Source organism: Adelges cooleyi, unplaced genomic scaffold (assembly GCF_023614345.1).
Source record: "Adelges cooleyi isolate 19-005CV unplaced genomic scaffold, UGA_ACOO_1.1 ACOO_flye_CR_arks_rails_tigmint_CR_PRNA_2, whole genome shotgun sequence".
Taxonomy (NCBI): domain Eukaryota; kingdom Metazoa; phylum Arthropoda; class Insecta; order Hemiptera; family Adelgidae; genus Adelges; species Adelges cooleyi.
Genome location: NW_026095860.1, coordinates 9,847,047 through 9,871,825, shown reverse-complemented (window position 1 = coordinate 9,871,825; position 24,779 = coordinate 9,847,047). Strand labels below are relative to the sequence as shown.

General features: G+C 32.8%; 1 protein-coding gene across 4 annotated transcripts in view; it reads left to right on the top strand.

Moving 5' to 3' along the window:
• Positions 1 to 24,779, top strand: part of LOC126833203 (atrial natriuretic peptide receptor 1) — a 150,655-nt gene that overhangs the window by 115,654 nt on the left and 10,222 nt on the right. For all 4 annotated transcript variants that reach the window (XM_050564374.1, XM_050564377.1, XM_050564376.1 and 1 more), the window contains 3 exons: positions 13,064 to 13,229; positions 18,680 to 18,829; positions 24,160 to 24,352. In XM_050564374.1, coding sequence (XP_050420331.1) covers positions 13,064 to 13,229; positions 18,680 to 18,829; positions 24,160 to 24,352 — 509 coding nt within the window. The remainder of the gene's footprint in view (positions 1 to 13,063; positions 13,230 to 18,679; positions 18,830 to 24,159; positions 24,353 to 24,779) is intronic.

Genomic DNA, 24,779 nt, shown 5'->3' with positions numbered 1-24,779 from the left:
AGGTAATTATACTAATACATATATATATACATATATATATGTGTGTTTAATTCCTCCCCCGCCCCTCCCCCAAAAAACCAAACAGTTTTTGCAATCCGGTAAGCGGGCAACGTTGATTTCCATGTTGCTCGTTACCTGAAAAAGTCTTCATCCACACGGGTTGCCTGGGCGTACATAGGCAATATTAGATATTATCAAAATATTTTCAAAATATAGTAGCCTAGTTTACCTCCTAAAAGCCTTCGGCTCGCCTAGCCTTGTCGAAAATCAAACCCGACTTTTGGCAACGAAACAAAAAAACAATAATACTTAAAGAAATTAAAACTTGCTCTCATACATTTAAATATATGACTCAAACGGTTCAAGTATGTTATTAAAAAATATCAAGATTTATAAATGCTAACAAAACATACAAATAATGTTTGGCCTAAATTATAAAGTAGAAATCCGTACATAAAATTTAAGAATATATTTATATTTTATTAGTAAAATTAATTCAGTGCTTTCAACTTCGGACTGTCAAAGGTACTTTTTATTTAAATTTAAGTGTACAATTATTTATCCGTGAGATAAAATACCGAGGAGACCAATTTATGCGTCTGTTCGTTTTTAATATACTCTGCCAAACGGTATACAAAGTTCTAATAAAAACTATTTTCATTTAAAACATTTCAATTCAATTTTATATAGCGTTTTCTGTTTTTATTGAACCGTGGTCCGTTTGAGTTGTACGACATTTTTTTAAGTCAGCGTTAATAGTCAATAGTTTTATTTTCAAGACCTAAAAATTTAATTTCAATCTGTTCCCAGAGTATAATGCAATAAATTGTTACTTTTGTTGTACCGAACTTTATATTCTTATTGTTAATATCTTTTGTATTAGTATAATATTACTGAAGTCTTTGCGTTTAGAAATTTAAACCATATTATTATTGATAACTAAGGTAGGTTAGGTAGCTGTTGTGCTTAAAACAGAGATAAGGGTTTTTTAAAAAAAATGTATTTGTCTTGATAAAAAGTTGTGGTGGGATTGTTTTTTTTTTGTTTTTAGATAAACGTTTCTCTTCGCCGTTTACATAACTTTGTTACTCAAATCAACGCGTGAACTGTGTTATTACAAGCATGTATTATATATATATTATACGGAACGACAACAAGGCAAACATGTTACGTAAACCAGAGACAAAAACCAACCGTGTCTCGATTCAATTAATCTAAGCTGTATACAAATATTATTATTAATATCGTTGTACTTGAATACACCGGTTAACAAAGCGTGCATTTGTTGTTCGATCTTAAGTCAAAGCCTATGTTATTAAATTGGCTTCTACCTTTGTCTGCCTGCCAGATGAAACCGTAGAAACCCGTTAGGACCTAAGTATAGGTATGTAAGTACCTGTATGTAAGAAATTGTTGTATGTATGCAATGCGGTAACGTCAATTGGATGCGATTAGACCCAAGTATCGTTTGACTGGTAACATCAGTAATGTTCACAACAGTGTGAGAGATAATACAGTGTATATATGTATATTATTGTCGTTTGTGACACTCCGGTCTTGTGATATGGTGCATGATATAATATAATATTGCACGAAGAAATCTCATAAATCCCAAGTGGTCGTGCAAGACGCTCAAATTGAAATCTCACCTGATTTGACGTTGACACGGTTTTTCAATTTTGCACTACTCGCGTGTAAAACCACTTAGGGACGACCGCCCCGGCGAAAACATATATATTTATATATGTACATGTTTAATAACGTCGTTTACTCGGGTAAGTATAGCACTTCCACCGCCATTGTTTTCAATTCATTCGCATTTGGGTTTTTGAAAAAAAAAATAATAACTATTAATAACAACTCTTGAAACGTCTTCCAACACGGATCGTTGCACCCTTATACTACAGGGTGTATCAAAAAAAAAAATGGTGGGGTTTCAAACGGCTGTAGGTGGTGAAGTATTGGACCTACAGCGCTCTGGTAGGGCTTGAATGAAAGAGGGAGTTGTCAAGTTTCGAACGATTGCCACTAAATGCCTCTCCGCGTTCCCGTTTGTGTCGCCAGCCTTCATTGTTCAGTTTGTTAAGATGGCAAGAGAAGTGATCGAGTTGGCGAAGCGTAATTCATTTACGACTATGAAACATCTAGTGTCAGAGACGTCTAGTGACAGTCATTCGAAACTTGACAACTCCCTCTTTCATTTAAGTCATACCAGAGCGCTGTAGGTCCAATACTTTACGACCCACAGCCGTTTGAAACTCAACCATTCTTTATGGGACACCCTGTATACAGGGTTTGACGGTCCAAGTCTAAGAATACATAACTTCCGGCCGGATCAAGACCAAACCGATTGAAAACGATTATTTGAACGATTTCCACCAGCGGACGGTGTAATCACTTTGTCGACACAGATTATATTGTCTCCGGCATACCGGTTTTTATATTATACAGTAATGTACACGGATATAGCTGTTCGTGCATTTTAACGGAAGTCCTCGCATTGAGAATCATTTCTATTTTCTAAGTAAATGACGGTGATTCGTTGAGGACAAGACGCTCGTTTTGTCTAAAAATAATTTACATTTTTCTAGTCTTTCCATCTGTGGTCACACTGATTTAATTTTCAGTCATGTGACTATCCGTATTTTTCTCAGCTATAGTCTGTGTAATTGTTTACTCGTGTCGAATCGGCCTTTGCCCTCGAGAATCAAAAGATTATGTTTCATGTGGCCTAAGTACCTTACAGACTATAAGCCATCACCGATCGTGCGGTGCATACATAATAAGGGTTTAATAATTATTGGCGCCATTCAGTGAAGTACTCGATAAAAAAAAACCGCCATACTATATTATGTAATACCTTACTTACTAACTAGGTACGTGTTATTATCATAATAATATGATTCAAGCACACCGTCATTATTTTTAATTGTCCGTTAAAATTATTTTACTTCCACAACTGCAGGCACGAGTATATTATTGTGTATAGTGTTTCATTCGCAATCATAATTGGAGAGGTTTAATTTGATTTTGTGAGAATACAATTGATTCTACCGAGATACGAATTTTGAGAGACACAGCAAAGTTTCAACACTGTTTGTCGATGAAGTAGTTGCCTTGCGATAGACATGAAGCATAATATTATTTGTGTATTTTATATATAAATTACACTAAATGTCTAGACTAAACGGTTCAATGTATGTTAAAGATTAAAACGTTGTATACACGGTAAAAATGTAAATATATAACTATAGTCACTTAATCTTAAAAGTATACAACGAAATACAATAAAAAAAACGGGTTTTATTTAAATCTCTGTGTTTTAAGAGCAACTATAACAGCAGCCAAGTGCAAAAAAGAGACAAGTCCGTCAGTTCATACTCATTTTCAAACGATTTTTTTCATTTTTAAGGTGGATAATAATGTAATTTAATCATTGGCCAATAAAATTTGGTTTTATGGACATTTATACCGATTATCATACTATAGACAACATTTTAAAATATTTTTATAACTAATAATAATAATAAATAATTGTATAGACAGTTTCTTTAGATTCTTATGTGAGAAAATTGTGAACGATAAATTTTATGCGCTCGTTTCTTTTAAACTCATTAACGAATTTTCAATACTATCGATAGTTATAATATTAATCGGTTAACGACAATGACTAATACATACATATCATTCTATAAAAAAAAAAGTACATATACTACTATGGTATAGCGATGATATTATTTTTTCAGTAGAACAAACTGTTGGCTTTCGGATACTAGGCCGCCCTGGATAAAGTTTGCCGAAGGACACGAAATAATAGCGACAAACCACTTTCTTAATTTTTTTTTTTTTTTGTTATAACAAACACAGTACTTGCGACAAGAAGAGAGGAAGTGGTCTGAAGTTTTCGCCACATAAAAATAACAACAAAAAAAAATCGCTCTAACCGGCAAATTATCACCAAAAAACAAAACTTTGGTAAAACATATCTACTGGCCTGTAAAAAATACATCAACAACGGGAGACCACTTTTTTTCTTCTTAAACTATTTTTCGTTTTTAAAATTTACCATTTTTTTTTTTATCAATACTTGTTTTGTTCATCTGAAAGTTGCGCTTATACCAATAACTATTATCACTAGGAATTTTTAACCGTGTACACTTTTATGTTTAAGTATAAGTTATTAATAAAGTATGTATTTGCCATTTCCAAAAAAAACAGTAGTTGAAAAATGTAGTGCAATAACCATACCGAGTCCCAATGCATAAATCTATAAAAAAAATAATAAAAGACAATATTCAAAGCTATAGTTTAGAATGATGCATAGTTAATGGAAAATTCAAAGAAAACACAATAATAAAAAGACAACAACATATCAGACTATTTTATGATGATATGTTTTCGGTTTAAATAAAAGTATATTTAAGAAAAGTGATAATTTTTGATAAAATCTAAATTGATTTCCGATGTTGACTTTTCAGCTGTCCTGTGCTTCTTTTTTTTCATTATTTTCATTTTGTCTTATATTATGTAATAACTAATAATACAATATCAACGTACACCCGGTGCGTTCGAGAATAATTTATTTGTATTTTTTTCAATTATACAATCGGATATAATATAATATATTATGAATGTCGGTTTGGCGAACGTCGATATTAAATGTTTTATATTATACTTAAAGAGAACTGCGGAAAAGTTTTTCCAATAACACGACGATATTCCGTAATAATATTATGGTGAAATATTACTAGCGATTATCGTTCACGGTCTCTCGAACAATAAAATATGATCTTAAAGAGTTTAACTGCATTAAAAACTAGCAAATGAAATCCAATAGTTCTTACAAAACTTGCCCCCCAAATCTATTACATAACTCTCAAGTCTATTTACAACAGTCAACTCGACATCGGTCAAAAGACACCGACAGACGTTTGAATAATATATAATTGTATTTCTTCTAAATTCTAGTTCACAAAATATTTAAAGTTTCATAAGGTCTTGCAAATACTAAAAAAAAAAAAGAAGACAAATCTTTAAACCAGAGCAGAGAGTTCAGAAGAATCAGCAATGATGGCGACAAGACGGTTACACAATCTATTTAACGTTGTAGAACTCTAATCAATTAATCACCGTCTTGCCAACGACCAGCGCCAACCCTCATTAACATTATCATTACTATTTTGCCAACGGAGTAGACAATGTTATCTCCGTTGTATATTTCAATCGCCGCCGGTCCGCTTATAATGCATACACTGCAACAAATAATATATTCTATTGTGTTTTTTTATATTGGATACTTTGATAGTCACGTCGGTGGCAACGATCGGTAAAGCGACGATAATATAAATCTTCTAGTCATACATCTTGTATTGAATAGGTACCAGAAACGGTAGATATTTCTCTATTTGTATTGCTCAACTATGGAATATTTGGAAATGGAATATTTCATCATGTGTATTATCGTTGGGATGGAGTCATCGAAAACCAAGAAAAAAAATTACAGTAAGCTTGTTTGTGTGTCCTAAGCACGAGTGTATTAATTTTGCCTATCTGACACGCCGTTCTAACATGAAGTAATACCGCAGCCAGAACACAATGCAGTATTATGAAAACTAATAATACTACAATAGCATATATAAAAACAAGTCAATAGAGGTGTATGGTTTTCTTATAATGTCGAGACAATATTAATTAGGTCTATTAGTTTGTAAGGCGAATTTAAAATAACACAATAATGGCAGTAAGTTTTATCTGCCAAGTATCAAACAAACCAAACATATTGTGACTGACTGGGCTTTGATAGTTTAGTTAGAAATGTTGTATAATGTAAGAACCTTTAAAACCAACTTGTAGAATTTGAATTTGAATTTATTTTGTTTTAGGCTTACCGTACATTACATTTCTTTTAAATTATGTTTGGCCAATTTGCCCGAGCTATCCGGAAGGTTAATGAAGTCTTAATCATGGGATATAAAGTAGGTAATTTCCGGTGTTCGGCAAAAGTTTCATTAAAATACAAACATTTCATTAAAACGAACGATTGAGCGGAAATAACGAGCGTTTGTGATCAGCAACCAAGGTGGAAATTACCAACACTTACTTACTGGCCGGCGTGACTAATATTCAAAGAATTTGATTAAGACACCTGTTCTGCGTAAAGGCAATCTCGGCTCGTTTCCGGTGTTGAACATTTATAATAAATAACAAACATCTGTGTTATTCCCTTTCCAATGCAAATATTTTAAAAATAATATAAAGGATAATTTTGGCATTAAAAAAACACAATATCAATAACACGTCTCAATTTTTTATAGGTAATTTTATTTTTAACGACCGGACCAAATTACAAAATGGTCAAGTAATTATTTTTTTTAAATAATTCCAAAGAAAAGCGTGCCGATAATTGCTGGCTGTGTAAGATGATTATTACTTTGTACCGGTCGTTAGAAGAAGATCGAGGCAAAGAAAATCGTTGTTTTCAATGAAAATAAAAAACTGCCTCTAATTTAACGTTATAAACACAGCACAGTCGACGGTGGCTTAACTATATATATATTACACAGACAGCTTAAACAATGTATTGTTGCATAAAAAAAAAACTCATTCCGGGAGCCCACGACGGATATGGGCCAATTTTTTTTTTTTTAGTTTTGCGCACGCAGCATAAACCAACACTGTCGACGACACAAAAGCCAATGGCTGTAAATTATTTATGCGGTACACAAGCGCCTTTTATCATTCCCACGACCGGCCGTCCACAACCCTTTTGCCCTTAGCAAAGTCCTCTTCTCGCCTTGTCAATCCACGTCGACCGTCGACCCTTGTTGTGGAAAAATATGTAAAATTTTTAGGCGTTTTCCAAGATTTTTAAACGGGGAGGGGGGATTTTTTTAGATTTTCGGTCCAATAAAGTGCCTCTTTCAGGTACGATTTCTGATTTATAGAGTTGGTTACATAGTGCACAAACATGGGAAAACATAGATAATCACTCGATTAGTTACTCAACTAGTGTCATATGAACAAAAACGTTTTAATAAGAAATATTAATTATTTTTGTGTAAATAAAATAATATGTTCTGCCGTTGTTCGCAGTAAAAAGAAGTAAGAGTTTTTAGGAATTTCTTCAAGAATCCATTACTCTGATTATAATACCGCTTAGGGTTACATAATAACTCCGTCTGAGCAGAACATTCCAAATCTCGCATAATTATTTAAATACTCGAGTTGTTAGGATTCCATTGTAAATAAATATTAATTAAATCGAAAACAGTGCTAATAATGTATGTGACGATATAGGGCACGGTACTATATGGACAAGATGGAGGATGCCTAATATGACGGATTTCGTTTAAATCCCATTTAATAGGGTCGAATGGTTCTTCTTCTATAAACGTCACGTTTTCACGCATCCGAAAGACGTTTATTCCTGAGAAAGCAATACAAGAAATTCCTGTTTGGTGTAAATTCATATGCTGTCCCCACATAGAGGGTCTCTACTATTGAAAATGCTCTGTAGTGAAACTCAAGCATTCTTTTGTGTCGGTATTAAAACAGTGCCATACAATATTGTGGCCGTTCTAGATCCACAAAGGATGTAAAGTTGTGGACAGAGCGGTGGACACCACTATATATTATACCGGTGTTGATCAACCCAGTATCTCCAGAGCTGACACTTACAAGTCACAAAAAAAACACATAATTGCGCAGCCAACAGTGGTTAAATCCACGTTAAAGCCAAACGTCAAAATGTGTTTTATTCAAAACGGCATTATTTTAAAAAAAAAAGGTACAACAAGAGCCTACAGTAAGTTATTTTGTATCAACTTAACTTTTAATTGTTAAAAGTAGTGATAACCGTTGTAAACATGTGATAAGGTTCTGATTCCCACAAAGATGGCGGAAAATGGTAACTTCAATTATTTCTATTGGCGGCATGTACACTTAGCAATCTAGTTTATTATATATATATATATATATCTGTGTGATAAGAGAAGATATAAATTATAAGAGATAACATATTATTTATGATTTAATGTTTTTCCGTGGAGCTGAGTAAATAACTAGTTATTTTTTGGTCACTCCCTTCCAAAGTATAACGTTAGCCACGTGCTAGTGTTTACTCGACAATAGACTTTTGAAGTTCTTCGCGTTACAAAACAATATACATGCGGTTATATTTGTGCTGGTTGAATGGTGCCAATCTGATTTGTTCATTGTTCCTTTGTACGTGAATGTCTTCTAGACGGCATAGTACTTTTCAAATTATGATCGCTTTAATTTTGTACAATACATGTTATTTTATCTTAATATGAAATACACTTATAGTGATGGAAATTATTATTTGCTTTGAAGTGGCAGAAGTGGCGCTGGAGATATTTGTATGATTTAGAAAGGAATAATTATTAGTTTGGTTTCACAAAAAGTCGTACTAGAGTAATGGTTGTAAATAATCACATGATTGTAATAATAATAATAATATATTTATTATTATTTAATATCTAAAATAGACATTGATTATTAAAAATTATGTTAATAATAGAACATTGCTGTAGAAAGTATAAGCGTCCAGTTTATATAACAAAAACATATTATCTGTAGATGGTAAAAAATGTGTTTACTATCTGCAGACCCGGGTCGAATATGTTATGTAATTGTTGTTTGTATTTTTTGAACGTGCTCTGTTGCGGATATTATTTAAGGCATCACGGATGTAATTTTTTTATTATTGCTATTATTATTATTAATGTGTTCCGGTTCATAGGAACTGAAACGGCGAATTAACAGCTAATGAAAAACAGTATAACCTGATGTTAGCCCATTATAGTACACTAATAAAATGATTATTACTATTTTTGTCTGGAAAAGTATTCATTATTCCCGTAAAGACAGATTAATTTGAAGTGGGTCGATTTTATTATTATCTGTTATTAACTCAATTATTGCTTAGTGAAATCTAATAGCTGAAACGATTCTTCCAAAGAGAGTTTTGTACGACAGCTGTTATCCGCTAAAGGTGCCGAATCCGAAATCGATTGCATAAGACAAAAGTTCAAAAAAAAAAAAAATTTTAAAACCGGGTCAATGCCGGTTTAATCGACTTATTATTGACATTATTGCAGCCATCCCACCGCCATGGTATTTATTAGATAACAGTTCGGCCAAGAAGAAAAACTCGGTCCGAATAAATTAACGGGAAACTTCGATCCGTAATACACTTAAGTTTTAAAGGTTTGCAGTATTGTGCGAGGCCGACTTTACTCCATTGCGGCCTTGACACCGTTTCCGGTATCTTTGTAACCCCAAAATCCAATACGGTTTCTTTGAAATATTGTTCTTATAATTTATTATTTTTGTTTTTTTAACTAAACGACGATACCGATAGTCGGAAAACAATTTAATTCGTACAACAATTACAGTGAAAAATATTTTATTTTTCCTTTAAACAAATGATCAAAACTCAAAAGGTTAAGTAAGCAGCTCTGAGAGTTAGTTTGAGTGTGTGTATTGACCCAATTTTAGCATCAGCTTTTTCAGCGTGTGACAGATTTCTTTATTTTCCGCCAAAATCAAAATATATCTCGTTGGTGGTTACCGCGGTAAACACAAACTTCCCTTCGCCATATTATCGCCTTCAAGCCTTCGTCTCGTCTCGCTGTCCATCACATGGCCTTTACCGTCCTGTACTGCGTTTTCGCCTTTCAGACGTGTAAAATAAACCATTGGTCAATTACCAATTTGAAATCCATAATGAAAGCTAAATAAGAAAAAAAATAGTGCCCCAAAAGAGCTGTGATATACTAGTATGTAGACTTATATAGTAATAGTATTTAGTGTATTTTTATAATAAGTAGAATTGCAGTTACACGATTGACTTTCCATCAGTGCTAATTGGTATCGATTTGTACTCAAACACATCAGATGGCTGATAAGTATTCGAATGGAAAACGGTCAACGATCGATTCATAATAATCATAATATACGATAATTAAATGAACTATTCACTTTTTTAAAACAAGCCCGCACTAATGGTTAAGTAACAGGAAGATCAACATTTTGTACTACCAAAAAATGGGATTTTCAATACGGGTATTTAATATTACCAAGAGTCTAATGATGTATCATGGACACGCGATGTAGCCCTTTTTTGAATAAAGTCATACTATATAGAAATCTAGTCGAGCAGTGCACAGACAATACCTCCTTGTATTTTACCTTGCGAGCACTTTTACAGAACCTTTGCTAATACTCGGTAAAAAACCAGCAACACTTGGTTGAAAACAAATTTAGTATAATAATGGTGACAAATTTGACGAGATCACTGCCAAAAATTCAAAATTGCAATCCTACCGCACTCCCTCCCCTCCTTCTCTAAATAGCTATTTAGACGGATTTGCTTATCATCGCTTCTCCCATTTAATCTTGTCGTCCGGAACATCCGTGTTCTTTATCCCGGAAGTTTAAATATCTGTAATGCTATGTGACGCTTATACAAAGAACACAATACAATATTATCCCATCCGGTCACAAATTAATCTTTTGTAAGACTTTCTTTGTTTGGTCAGTTGACAAGAACACACACAGTAGTCTGGTCTACTAAAAAAAAAACTTACTAAAAACTACTTCAAACGACAGTTAAAAAAAAATAAAGCTTGTCATGTTGAGATTGGCATATTATTAGGTTATCAATTATCATATTTACTTGATTTTTTTTAAATATAAATAGTATAATAAAAAGACAAAGAAAAACTAAAAATAACAATACCTACAGTACTCTATGAGTTATTATTATTCAACATGCATATGTGTATTGTGTATTATTCACAAAAATGTGTTTATATTTATTTCAATATTGATTACATTTCAATTATTCATTTCAATAATTTTGCTCGGAAAAAAATGTATGATATAAGTTTAAACTAAAACTAAATAAACGAAAAAAAATATATTTGGACCAACTAAATGTTTAGTAGCAACTATATATGTATGTGGTTAGGCCAACTGAAGGTTTAGTTGGCCCATATATTTATTCAATTATTCCAATTTTAAGTTTATCGTATCCCTTTATCTTAGTCATAATTTGACAAAGTATTTTTTTCCTTTTATAAAAGAATACATTTTGCATAAGGTGTAGAGAAGGGGGTGTGCGAATTGGTGAGTCAATCGCACTGAATCCTTAGGCCTTTTTAATTATATATATTTTAAAAATTTTGCCTCTGGCGTGAAAATACATAACACTCATGACTTCGGCGCTTTCGGTTCGAATGTATTTATTTATTATTATTATCCGAATATTTAAACGCACTTGTCCGCGTCTCAAAAGAGATATCAGCTATATGACGTTTGGAGTAATTCGTGCACGCAGCCGGAACGGTCGTTGTCATTAATTTGTAATGAATACTACAGCTAAATAGCAATATCCGGCGTGAGGTGGTCCCGATGGCCCGAGTTCGGTCTAGAAGAAAATTAAAAGAAACTTTAGCGCCCAGGGACCGGTCTGTGATAAACATATATATATATTATATATATATATATATATACCGTGTTCTTCGTTGTGGAAAGCGGATGTATTTCTCGCGGGATTAACACTGCCGAAATGAACCACGTCCATGTGTATACATGTGTATTCCACTATGTCTACTCGAGTGTACGTTTGTGTACTTACGCAATACATTAATGTATTATAATGTTTATCTATGTGTGTGTACATTTTATACAAGCTATTCGTTATAATTTAAATCCCTTGAGGCGAGGCGAGTAAGAATCCCGGCCACTCTTTTACTCTCGTCCGAACGCGCATTAGGTGTATAGAAAAATTATTGCAACATGACATGGCGACGACTCGTCTTGATAATATTAATTTGAAAATTGTAATCCCAGTGAGTGCACGCGCTAAGTACTAACAAAGCACACACACACACAAACACACGTACGTTTTATAACAGCTGTGTAGTCATAACGACAATACGTCATGTCATATTTAGACTAAAGCATGTATATGATAATACATTAAAACATGACAAAAAATTAAACTTATATTATATGTGTACATTTTATATGCATGGTGTGAAATGTGAATAAAGTGCCTGATTAAACGGTAGACATCACATTTCGATTTTCCGGTTTGATGACCTAACCGGTTGAAAACTTAAGTCAGCCAACTGTAATAATAGCACGGGGTATATTATTATTATTTAGCACTAAATTAAACAAAAACTCTTTATTTTTAATCACATACTTATAATATAAACTCATATAATTATTCAAATCCGAAAGGGCATAAATCGCTTCAACTAGCTGAAATTATAATAGATTATATATTCGCTTATCTATATTTGGCGTCAAGTGTAGGCCTATCTACAAAAGAGATATAAATTTGGTGATTTCATTTACACCCACTCGTTTCGGGATTCTACTATACCATGGTTTTTTGGACCTCGGAGACCGAATTCGTTATCTTCGTTGATTTATTTCAATTCGGTTGCAAACCTCCTAAGTAAAAAAATGTAGAGTATAATTTTGGGATATGATTCTGTAGACAAATTAGTTTTGCACAAGACGACAAAATTTGTTTCAATGAATTCTGTAAAAATACAAACTTAAACGCATTATCGCCGTTGCAATACTTACTTTTATCGATATTTGTATTTCTACCGTCTTCAGGCTCGCACCTGTTTATTCGAAAGTGATATATCATCACTTTCAGTTTTAAAAAAAATCCTATTGATCAGGCTCCATAAAGATTCCCAATAGGGAAGATACTTATACTTATCACACAAAAACGCATAGTGGTCTATCTTCTTAAGGCCACACCACTATAATGTTATATTTATACATTATTATTATTTGTTGAGTATATAAATATAACATTATAGTCAGTAACTTGTTTGCTTACACCTGCTTTCATCTATTCTGTATCTGTAACCTTCCCCGCCCTAATATACTTATCCGTCCCCACTGTGCTGGCTTTATTTTTAAACTTAACTTATAAATTAACACTATAACAATTGGATTTGAATGAAAATTATGTAATTGTAATTGTATTTGTTTTTTTTTTTTTTTGCAGAAATCGTAGACAGCGTCAAAAGCCGAGAAAAATGCCTAAGACCGAGCGTGGCAGACTTGAGCTGCGACGAAGAGGTGGGCGTATTGATGAAACGGTGTTGGACCGAAGACCCGGCAGACCGGCCTGACTTTACTACCCTCAAAGCTGTCATACGCAAGTTGAACAAGTAAGTTAGCTGAACCTGCTGATAACAACATGATGATCGTCTCTTTGATCTATTTTTGTTAACACACAACAACATGCCGTCCAATTCAAACACACACCGCGCTTTTGTGACCAACGACAACTTTGGCCTTTTATCATTTCCCAGTACAATGCAATTCAAAAGTTGTTTCCCGAGTGGACTGTGTGTGTGTGTCCTTTCAAAGCAAAACCCGCATGCAAAACACATGCCGTAGCGCTTTATATACATAAGTTTATAACGTTTAATCCCGAGTGACTAATGTGTAATTCATAGAAATAAATGTATACAAGGTTGTCTAACAAAGATCTGAGAATCTTGAATTTAAAAAAGAAATAATTTAAAAAGGTAAAACAGTTGAAGAAATAAAAATTGTGGTGTTTGTTTATAGTGCAAATGAGTATAAATTAATTAAAAAATATTCTTTGTGTGACATCCTGTATGTACATATGCGTTACAGATTTGTTAATCGGTATATTTTTAAGTGCCATTGCTAACTGAAATCTATAAATCAACGACTTGCAAGTGTTTACAAAGTGACTTGAGTAACAGAAAACTTGCTAAATGACATTGTTTGTCTTAGAATTACCTATTATTATCTTGTAATTATATATATTATGATTAAGACCATATAAGCCAACGCGATTTGCGGTAGTCATGAAACAAATAAATAAATTACACTGTATTTTAGAAATTGATTTTAGGAAAACTTTTTAAAAGCCATCTGCAATTTTCCTACAGATAACAATTTAACCTACACGTTTAGCATCTTTCAGCAAGACTATGCATGCCAATGGAATGTTAAACGGGAAGAAAACGTGATACAGCTAACAATTTACCATAAAAAATAAAAAAAATACCGAAATCTATTTGAAATTTAAATTTGCGATACTGGTTTATTTTGTTCTTTTATCGAAATAATTCTACTCGAACTCGACTAAATAAATCTTTATTTTATCAAAAAATGTACATATATGACTTAAATTGCCCGTTGTTTTTCTAAAAGCATAGTCTAGTCGTCATACCAATTAAAAATTGGAAGGTTAATATCAATCAGGAAACAAAAATTCATAAAAATATAAATTAAACCATAATTTGTTGCATTAGGTGAATATATTTGCTATCATAAAAACTTTTATAAAATAATACATGGTACCTATTCCCTTTGTTAGTAATAAAAAGTCAATAATAAAAATGAAAAGTGCAAACAATATTTTATTATTATATAGCTTAATATCATATATATTTATACTCAACTGTACTTTTTCCTTAATAATTCACCTAAGGGTTTTTGTTTATTTATAATGTTAACGCCAAACGGCTTTTGGTAAAAGTGCACATAGTACATAAAACTGACAGTAACAAAAAAACATAAAACTAAAATATAGGAGTATAAAACAAAACGGTTGAACGTAAAGGCACGTTATAGTGGGGATGGTGAATTCCACTAGTTTTCTTATAATATTGTAACTACATTATTTGCTTTTTATATATTTTTTTTGCTCTCTGAAAATAATCATCAACTTTATAATTTTCGGCGGGCCAACCTTTCAGTCAAGTCAAAATAATATATTTTCCTTCTTTTTACCGTTTTTCGCTTAGGTTACAACTTACAATGTATAGTTTGTGTAAAGAAATTGAAGAGACGTTTTAGATAGGTCTTGACAGCTTTATGCAAAATTGAAAACGATATATCATTTTAAATGGGTGGCTGGCATTCTAACTCGGTATTATTATACACTGTATTGTGTAAAAAAAAAAATCCAACGCGATGTACGCTTCGCAGTTAGGATTTTTTTAAATAAAAAAAACTTTGAGAATGTAACATAACAACCTTAATTCTATTGTGACTTAGAAATTGTTATCTGGGTAAATTTTATAAATGAAACATATTCATTTAAATTTTAATTTATTTTCTTCAAATTTCATCATTATTCGTCTCCTATTTTACAGAAATAAATTGAAATTTGCATCTTAAAATTGAATTATATTCTACATTATAATGAAATTCAGTCCACAGAAACGCCATTTAAAATAAAGACCATTTATTGCAACATTGATTATGTTTAATACTAGCTTGAAGACATGCTACTATTCTAACTGTTCTAATTAGATGTAAGTGACATTTGTGAAACGGAATTTGAATAAATTTAATTAATTTCAAATAATCAATATGGAAACTATTGTTCCGCGGATCATCAGGCCGTAGTTATATTTTAGGTTTATAAATTTAGACTTACAACTTATACACCTTAGCAACGTTCAATAACTGAAAAAATGTATAAATTAAAAAATGTGTTTTTTTTTAAATCTTAGTTGTGAGTTATTATCATTCTGGAACAACCAAGTTAAACTTCATTCAATGTTCCGGTATAAGAAAAAAAAATAATAAAGATTAACATTGTTTTTACATAGTCTTTCTTTTGGAATCCCCATTGCACTGCATTCGTGTAATTTACCACTATTGTTATTACTACTAGCCGAAGGCACTATCACAGAATAAACAGAAGGGAATCTTAGAGTTTCCTGTATACTCTGTGATACTATATATTTTAGGACAAAGATGTTATGTCGGAAAATGTCTTCTGTTTTACTATAATTTTACCGGCGATTTGCATTCGAGATCTAGCTATCAGTTTTGATTTTTGTCAGTAAACGACACAACCATTGGTACCCATATAGTGTACCCATATCCTGTGTGTTATTTACACACTGTTGTTCGTACTATTTATTTTTTGATATACCGAGACAAGGCGACGCGTTGGCTGAACTGCCTTGATATTTTTAAGTGCATAAAGCACGCTGTTTTCGACACGTTAAAGCGTAAAACGTGTTAACATCCGTTTCGGAGTTATATTTCCTTTTTCGTTTCGACACTCTTTCCCGTCTAACCTTGACAATATAACGGCATCGGTTAATAAAAATTGATTATAACGTCGAAATGGATTTTGATTTTCACGAGCAACGCGCGATCGACTTGTTTTATTTGCCGATTTCGGTTGGAAGCGGTTATTCGAACTTTACTTCTAGTAATAATCCAGTGGATAATGAATAATAATTACAATAAATTCTAATTTTTTTTTACTTATTTTGCTCTCTCACTGGCCGATTCCAATCCGCCTATCGCATGTAAAGGCGTTTACGTTATAGTTATTGCTTATTATACATAATACGGCTGAATACAATAATTCATAACGGTAATACCAGCTCGACGGTGTGACGGTAACCCAATTGTTTTTCTTGTCTTTATATTACACACAATACGACCGGGGCACGATATAAATCATACCGACAATCGCACAACGCATAGTATAGTCTTACCGAAACGTGTCATCGTTTGAGCATTGTTTGTGCAAAATCTAACAACAACAAAAAAAACATTCAAAATACAAAAAAACGGAATGGCCTTTTTTAGTGTTAAACGCGCACGAGCTGTGAGACACGACATAATTGTCACAGGATTATCGCTAATCCTCCCCGTCCCCTTGCCCTTGGAGTCTGTGCCTGTTCACAGGGGATAAAAAAAAAATTCAAAAAAATGGCCGACCGTGGACAAATTGCCGCTGTTTTTTATCATTAATATTTCGGCAAACATATGTTTTGTAGCACAGCCACCGCCAGCAAGTATGTATAATATGTAAGCACCGCCAAAGTCACGTACGACCCCGGGCAAGTCCTTTTTTAGACCCCCCCGCACAACCGGAAGATGTGGGCTTAGGGTTTTTCCGCAAAAGCAATAAGAACGCGGGCCGTAAAAAAACATTAACCGCACTATCCGCGGATGGTAGGTGTACCTAACGTGTGTGTGTGTGTACATACATATAGTGTATACTGTATAATACTATGTACACGAATCAAATAGCGTTTTACTACTATCCGGCGAGATAGGATATTATGTCGACCCTGGGTTTCAGTCGACCACGCACGACCGGTTAATGCGCTTAAAATTAATACCCTGACCAAACGGCAGTCCGCAGCCGGGGAAGATAGTGTGTGGGCGATTGTTAACCCTAATCGCTCTGGGAACTCTGGATAGCACTTGAAACCAATGGCAATATTAAAACGAGTTTTGCATACTTAACCTAACCTGGTATGCGGTTATAGGTTACAGCAACAAGCAAATTAGAAACGGCCGGCACCTTTTTCGACCAAAATACTTACAAATAAATTACTAAATATTTGACAACCGACGATTAAATATATATATATATTAAACAATACAGCTGTATACACCCTAATTGAACCATAATATACATTATACGATTTTTTTAGACTGTCTAAGTGATAACGACAATATATTATAATATATACTCGATTAAACAGGGTAAGGAATAGTTTTTCACCGGTCTATTGGCAACGACATTTCTGAAGTGCAATAAAAGCTGCTCGGTAAATATGGTTATTTATATAGTATTATTATCACGTAAGTACAACATAATCGCACTGAGAGTTAGTCAACAACAAAGTTCTACTAGCGTGTACTAATTAAATTTCAATACACATAATAATATTTAATAATACAACATTTAAATCGCTAAGCATACTAAACCAATTACAGGAATAAAATATGATAATATTCTAAAATTCTGTTGACGACGACATATTTTAAACGTCTCGAAAAGCAGACAAAAAATATTTAAAAACTCTTTATAGCACCTACTCTGGGCAGGGTGTCTTCATTTACATACTTAAAAGAATATATTTATTCAGGATCCTGTAAAAAATTGTAAACTAATTGCTTTACTTAAAAATATTGTTTTAAGGACCACGGTTTAGAATTTTAATGAGGATCCATAAAACCGTAAAAAAGATTAAGTAATCGGACCGTTTAACTTTGTTTTTCCAATTAATTAATAATATTTAAAAACTTAACCGGCGGTAATTTTATACCGGCAGTTGGTAAATGGCAAATGATTAATTCGACACAATATGTATTCGGTTTGTAAGCACTATATATTGATCGCCCGATAATAAGAAAAAATAAGGAAAAATTGTATCTTATCTGGGAAAGACGGTTTCTATTACATATCACACCCCGAAGAACAGGGCTCAGCTACTGCAGGCGTTAATGAAATCAAAAAATCTATCACTTGCCGGCAGTGTTGAAGTTATTACACTCAACGTAAATGAAATGTTATTTCACCATTTTGCAACACTTGTACGCTTTTTCGGGTAAAACTTTTGTCATTACAAAAGTTAATAAACAATTAAAACCGTTCGCGCATAACTATGCTCGAGCTCGCAGCTTTAAATACAGTTAATGTGTTAAATAATAATAATCATGAAGCAAACACTAAATTAGAATTGTGGTTAATTTCACTGAACACCGGATCATCGGTTATCACCGGCTTAACCAAAAGGTTTACGGTTTACCTGTTGGAGAATTACTTTTGCCTTTTTCAAAACCACAACGTATTTGTCATTTTTTTTTTCAGAGATTACGAAAGCAACAATATACTAGACAATTTGCTATCTCGTATGGAACAATACGCCAACAACTTAGAGGCACTGGTCGAAGAAAGAACGGCAGATTATTTGGAAGAAAAAAGAAAGTGCGAAGAGTTGCTGTACCAGCTGCTGCCCAAGTAAGAACACCGCTATAATATTATGTACACTATGACTTACTAGAATAAATTATTCAAATGCAAAATACATGCAAAACATCTGCTCCGCTTAAGAGGATGCAGGTACAATATTTTTTAAGAGTTTTAGGGCGCACAACAAGACTTGTTGTGTTGGGAGGTTAACACTATAAAAGCTGGTTGGACTTTGGTGTTTTAAAATTCTACCTATCTAGTTATTCGATCGCCAGCAGCACAATATATAACGTTATTATGCAGATAAAAGAAAATAATAATAATAATAAACTTTATAGCGGCGAGTATAAAAATCGAAAACAAAAGGAAATATTATCATCCGCTCGGTTTTCCCTTATTCTCAGACAGCAATAGTAGACGCCGTCAATGATCCGGCAAAATCCCTAACGAGCACACTTCCAAACACACAGTTATACAAATAATACACACAAACCGGCAAATACAAAAATAATGGTCGATTGTATTCGCACAAACACACACACACATCTATTGAGATAATCCCTTACGCATCATTAACCCTAAGCCCACTATTCGAAATGAGATAAACTTTCCTCTTTTACTTTTCATTTTACACGCATACATTACGATACGGTCTGTCTTATTGTTTTAAAACATAAAAACTGGAGTTTGAGTGATTGATAACCGGATTTAAATGTATTTTACTTCTTGAATCTAATACCTGTCTCGATAAAGTAGAAAATGTATTATGCCAAATAATAAAAATAAAATTGCACGAGACAAATAATTTTTGTCACTGTCCGCTGGTCAATGTTTTTAGTTAAAATTACATTTGGATTTTAAAACAAAGTACTCTTTAATACACAAATGGTACAACTATATATATATGTATAGGTATTGAACTGAATTTGAAATTTTTTAACAACGTTGACCTACTTGGATTCCTCTTAAAGTACCGAACAAATAAATTGAATTCTAATTAAAGTATTAAATCCTGAAAAAATACCAGAGATTCACTTATTTTTTATTTATATAAAACGTTGAAATAAACTAAAAGTCGAATAAATAAGTCTAACCGACCCTTCCACTGGAAGCGTGTCTTAACTTAAAAAAGTGTCTTGAAAAAATTTGTGACACACTTTATATTATATTTTAAAATACATGACAATTCATACAAATTATTTTATAATATTTACTCATTTGGAAATACTTATTAGTGACTTTTTGAGTTCAAGGTACAAAACATAGTACAATTAAAAATAAAAATAAATTCATTTTTTTTTTTTGACGAGGCCGCTAAGAGAAGTTTTCAAGTGAAACATTATCGCCACCAATTTTCCATTAAAACATAATCATGTCGAGGTTTTGAATTTTATATTTGAATTGCTAAAAAATAAAGTGTATGAATAAATATTTCTTCGTTATGGTTTTTTTTTTTATCAGATGTGAATTCCATTTTTTAAAATGTACTCTACATGTCGCTGTGAAACAGATTTAATAGTATTATTATAATATTATGCTTTTTCCATTATTCAAGAGCACTTTTATTAATAGAATGTATGAAATTGTTCAGTGCCTAATTGAGTCAGAAGGCGTGTTCGAACTGAAGGAGACCTCTTTAATCCGTGAAATCCACTTACTAATCAAAATATACTTCAAATATAATTTAATAGGTTTGTTACCTCCTAGGAAACCGACCAAATCCTAGTTCTTTAGATAATTCTGAATTACTAACTTGAAATTCGGCAGCGAGTAGCGATAATGACGTACTTCTATGGTTTCCATAGAACAATATCCATAGAAAAAAATCCAAAAATGTGTACACATTTACTGTACCAAATTAAAAATATTTATATACCAAATTCAACGAAGAGCGTTACAAGGTACCGAACGGGTATTAAAAACGATTTCCTGCCCAAATCGTCGCCCAAGTCTCGCGGGACACTGAAATAACTGCAATATATTAACAGGAAATCGTTTATGTGTGTACATTATACACCAGCTATGAAGCAGTCTCAATACCTCATGAGATGTTAGACTTTTTTTATAAGTTCATATAGTTAATAGTTGGCCAAATTTTAAAATCAATTTTCAAAAATAAAACTTGACTTGACTTTTTTAATTAAACAATAATTATTTGCTGCCAATTTTGACTGGTCCATAACCAGTTACGAATATAATTACGTTGAAAAGTTATTAGGAAGAATAGAGTGGTCAAGGACTTGAAAGAACTTGGAACAGAGAATGGGGTAGAACTGGCGAGAGACGGAGACCGATGGAGGCAAGTGGTTGTTGCGGCAATGGCCCTAAATGGCCTGTAAAAGCTTCAAAAAAGAAGAAGAGAAGCTATTAAATTTTGGGATGGGCGGGAGGGTAGAGTGAAGTTGAATATTTAATTTCATAGGGTTTTGACGCATGAGGGGTGTTTGGATATAATATATAGCTGATAAATGTATCACATTTGGTCTTACTGTGAAAGTATGAGAAAAAAAGTCTACTATCTTTTGAGGATATCACCCTATATATGTTATATAAAAATACAGTTACGCGCAGAGAGTCAATATCGCACGATGGAAATCTTATTTGATTTTCATCCGAGCTCTCTCAGACACCGAAGAAAATTGAAAGCCAACACGCGTGTATGGCAGATGATAATAATATGACAGATTCACAGTAGAATATTTATTTATATTTTTCTGGAAACCTGTCAAATCGCAATGATACACCTTTTACTCGGCGGCGGCACTCTAAATAATCAACACATCTACTCAATGTTAATACATTTTTCATCTATAATATATTAGACAAATTATGGTGTGCAGCAAAACAAACACTAACAAATCATGATAGACATGGAATAATATAGTTACAATGAGTTAAAGGAATTGCTAGAGAATGACAAAGTAAATTAATCTGTCCGTTTAATTTTCTGAATTATTTCTTCACAATAAAACGTTGCCCTCAGGTTTAAGATTTTTAAATTCCACGAAAATTATATTTTTTTGTGTTATCTTTCAAAAACTAATTAAATATAAAATATTTAGGGCCAAACAATAATAAGTTTTTATTTGTTATTCTACGGTCACGGTTTATGATGATTTTCCTTTAAGTACATATTTTGTCGCGCATAGAAAACAAGATTCCTGCTTAAAAATTAAACGTTTAATTAAATATAAAATGCCGAAAAAAATTTACATTGCCTCCTTTTTTTTTTTTTACATAATATATCTTAAAAAAAACTTGCACTTCAAAACGAATTTTTTTTCAATTGATCATTAGAGTTCATAAATACAAAAGAGTCATAAAACAACCTTCGGAAATATACTATACAAATGTTTATTATAAGTAATTGAATTTATTGTTCTTATTCAAACTATAAAACTTAATCAAAGGAGCTTGGCTGGCACGCAGTATTTTAATCCTATTAAGTGTATTTAATAATAACGATTGATGTATAATTTGACAGCTTGTAATAATTGATTGAACAATGTTATTTATTAAATTGAATTGAAATATTTAAAGTATTTTTTTTTTTTACTAAAATCGCTTCTAAGGAGAAAAATCCACTACCCGCATTTATGTGATAAAATAATTTTGTTTTTTAACTGTAAAGAGAAACGAAACAAGGCAACGGAAAAAACGCGCTGTTATTGTGCAAAAATCAATAAGTTGGAAATTTAAAAATGTTTGTTTTATTCCCAACGAAAATAAATTACAATTTTTGTTTCCATTTGTTTGTTTGAATTGCAACGTTCGGATTTTCTTCTATACATAGTAATAATATGATGTCGGCAGCTTTTAACTTTTTTTCTACTAAAATATGTATTGTATTTTTCGTATACTCCTCTCTAGGTAGGTACAATATGTACAACAATAACTTTACCCAATCGCTTAACGGTAGTTCAACCAAAGGAATATAATAAAAAAAAAAAATGTCGGGAAGTGAACTAGTGAAGATAAAACAAAACAAAAAGTGACCTTGACCCGCATCGGTATATTAATATTATAGTATACCATTGTTTAGAATTACCCTCAAAACGATGAAATACATCAATTTTTTTATTGTAAAAAAATATTATACAACTGCAACAGCCACGACGCTATAAAATAAAAAAAGATAAAAAAAACAAATCGGTTATATGTGTGTGAATGTACAAACGGGTTCCATTTGGAGGCCATTAAAAACTTTCCCAAGTCCAGTTGCTAGAAGTTACATTAGAAGACTTAAAATTCCTTCTTCGAGAATACTTGAAAAATTACAGTTAGAACTCGACTGGTGCATATCACAAAACGTGGAACTCGGTAAATCAGTTGGACGGGAAGTCCGTTTGATGGATCTGCCTTCGAAGTTGGTGAGGATATTAGTGGTTTTCAAGAAGAACTTCTCGATCTGCGAGCTAAACAAGTTTTAAAAGACAATTTTTCTCAATAGTGTCAAACTCAATTTTGGGCACAGCCCAAAGACAAAACTATTTTAGCATATGTGAAACTGGGTTGGCCGACAGTGGCAGAGCGAAATAAACGCTAAATTAAATAAACGACACGTTCCATAATTAACCATAATGGTGGTGAAAACGTGTAAAACCGTTGTTAATGTTTGCCATTCACTCCTGAAAAATAATTGAAAAGTTTGAGAACCGCTGGACCGAAGAAATCGCTGACTGAGTGGCCCTTTAGTAGAACGATGAGCAATCTTCGCACTAGATTTGCATAATAATCAGTTCTTTATCGACTTTCGGTGCAAGAGAAACGCTTTAGCGTTAATTAATTTACCATCGTTAAATTCCTCTTATCGATCGCATTTCAACGGTACCCAAGTAATGAACTTTGCGAAACTATCTCCTTCGCCTTATCCCACACAATAATTAGTAAGGTTCGGGTGTCGGCCACTTTACACGCACACCGTCCGTTTACAAACCCGTACCTAGAGCGCGTAATATATGTAATATAATTAATGTATATCATTACGACTTTTTTGTGCCAGTCGAAACTTTGTTATCGGGTACTTTGTGTCGGGAATTACCGTCGGGATTTTCGGATTTGATTAGCAAACCCTAAAGTGACATCTCTAAGACGGTAAGTAAATCATTGGGTTAGGTTAGGTTAGGTTAGATTTAGGTTCTCACTATTATATCATATGTCTATCACGGTGTAGGTCAGCCGTGAGCCTGTTGATTTATTTATTTTGTTCCTCATCCTACTTTCTTCTCCAATCATTCCAACCTAAGCAATCCCATCTTGGCTACACTCATTCTCTCTGTACATTTTCCCCAACTTAACTTTGAGTTTAATACAGCTGTTTATGCTGTATTAAACGGTTTTTTTTTAATTTTTAAAAAATGTGTGTTTTGCTTTCAAAGGTCCGTGGCCAGTCAATTGATTCTAGGTCAATCGGTAGTAGCTGAGACCTACGACAACGTGACCATTTACTTCAGCGACATCGTGGGTTTCACTTCGTTGAGCGCCGAAAGTACACCGCTCCAAGTCGTCGACTTGCTCAACGACCTCTACACGTGCTTTGACTCCATCATAGAAAATTTCGACGTGTACAAGGTGATAACAGCGATAATAATAGGATAAACCACTTTAATTTAATATGAAGGGCACAGGGGAAAAACGGTAGATGTCACATAATAAAAATTTTAGAGTATAGCAAACCTACAGTATAGTATTATAGTATAGTATAGTATAGTATTCCTCTACCCCTTACATAAGAACAAAAAAAACACATTAAATGCTACTCTAATAATAAATGTATTTATTTAAACAATCTATTGACGTAAATAAAACAAATTATTGGCATAAATTGAAAAAACCTATATGAAAAAAAAAATGTTCATAATGTGACAACTACCGTTTTTTCCCTTTGCCCTTCATATGTTATGGAACGCGTATTGCCTATGGTGCTGCTTATGAAAATGTCAACAAGTAGGAGGCTGCCATTTTATGAACAGTTATTCTTTTGTCCATGATGTGACGA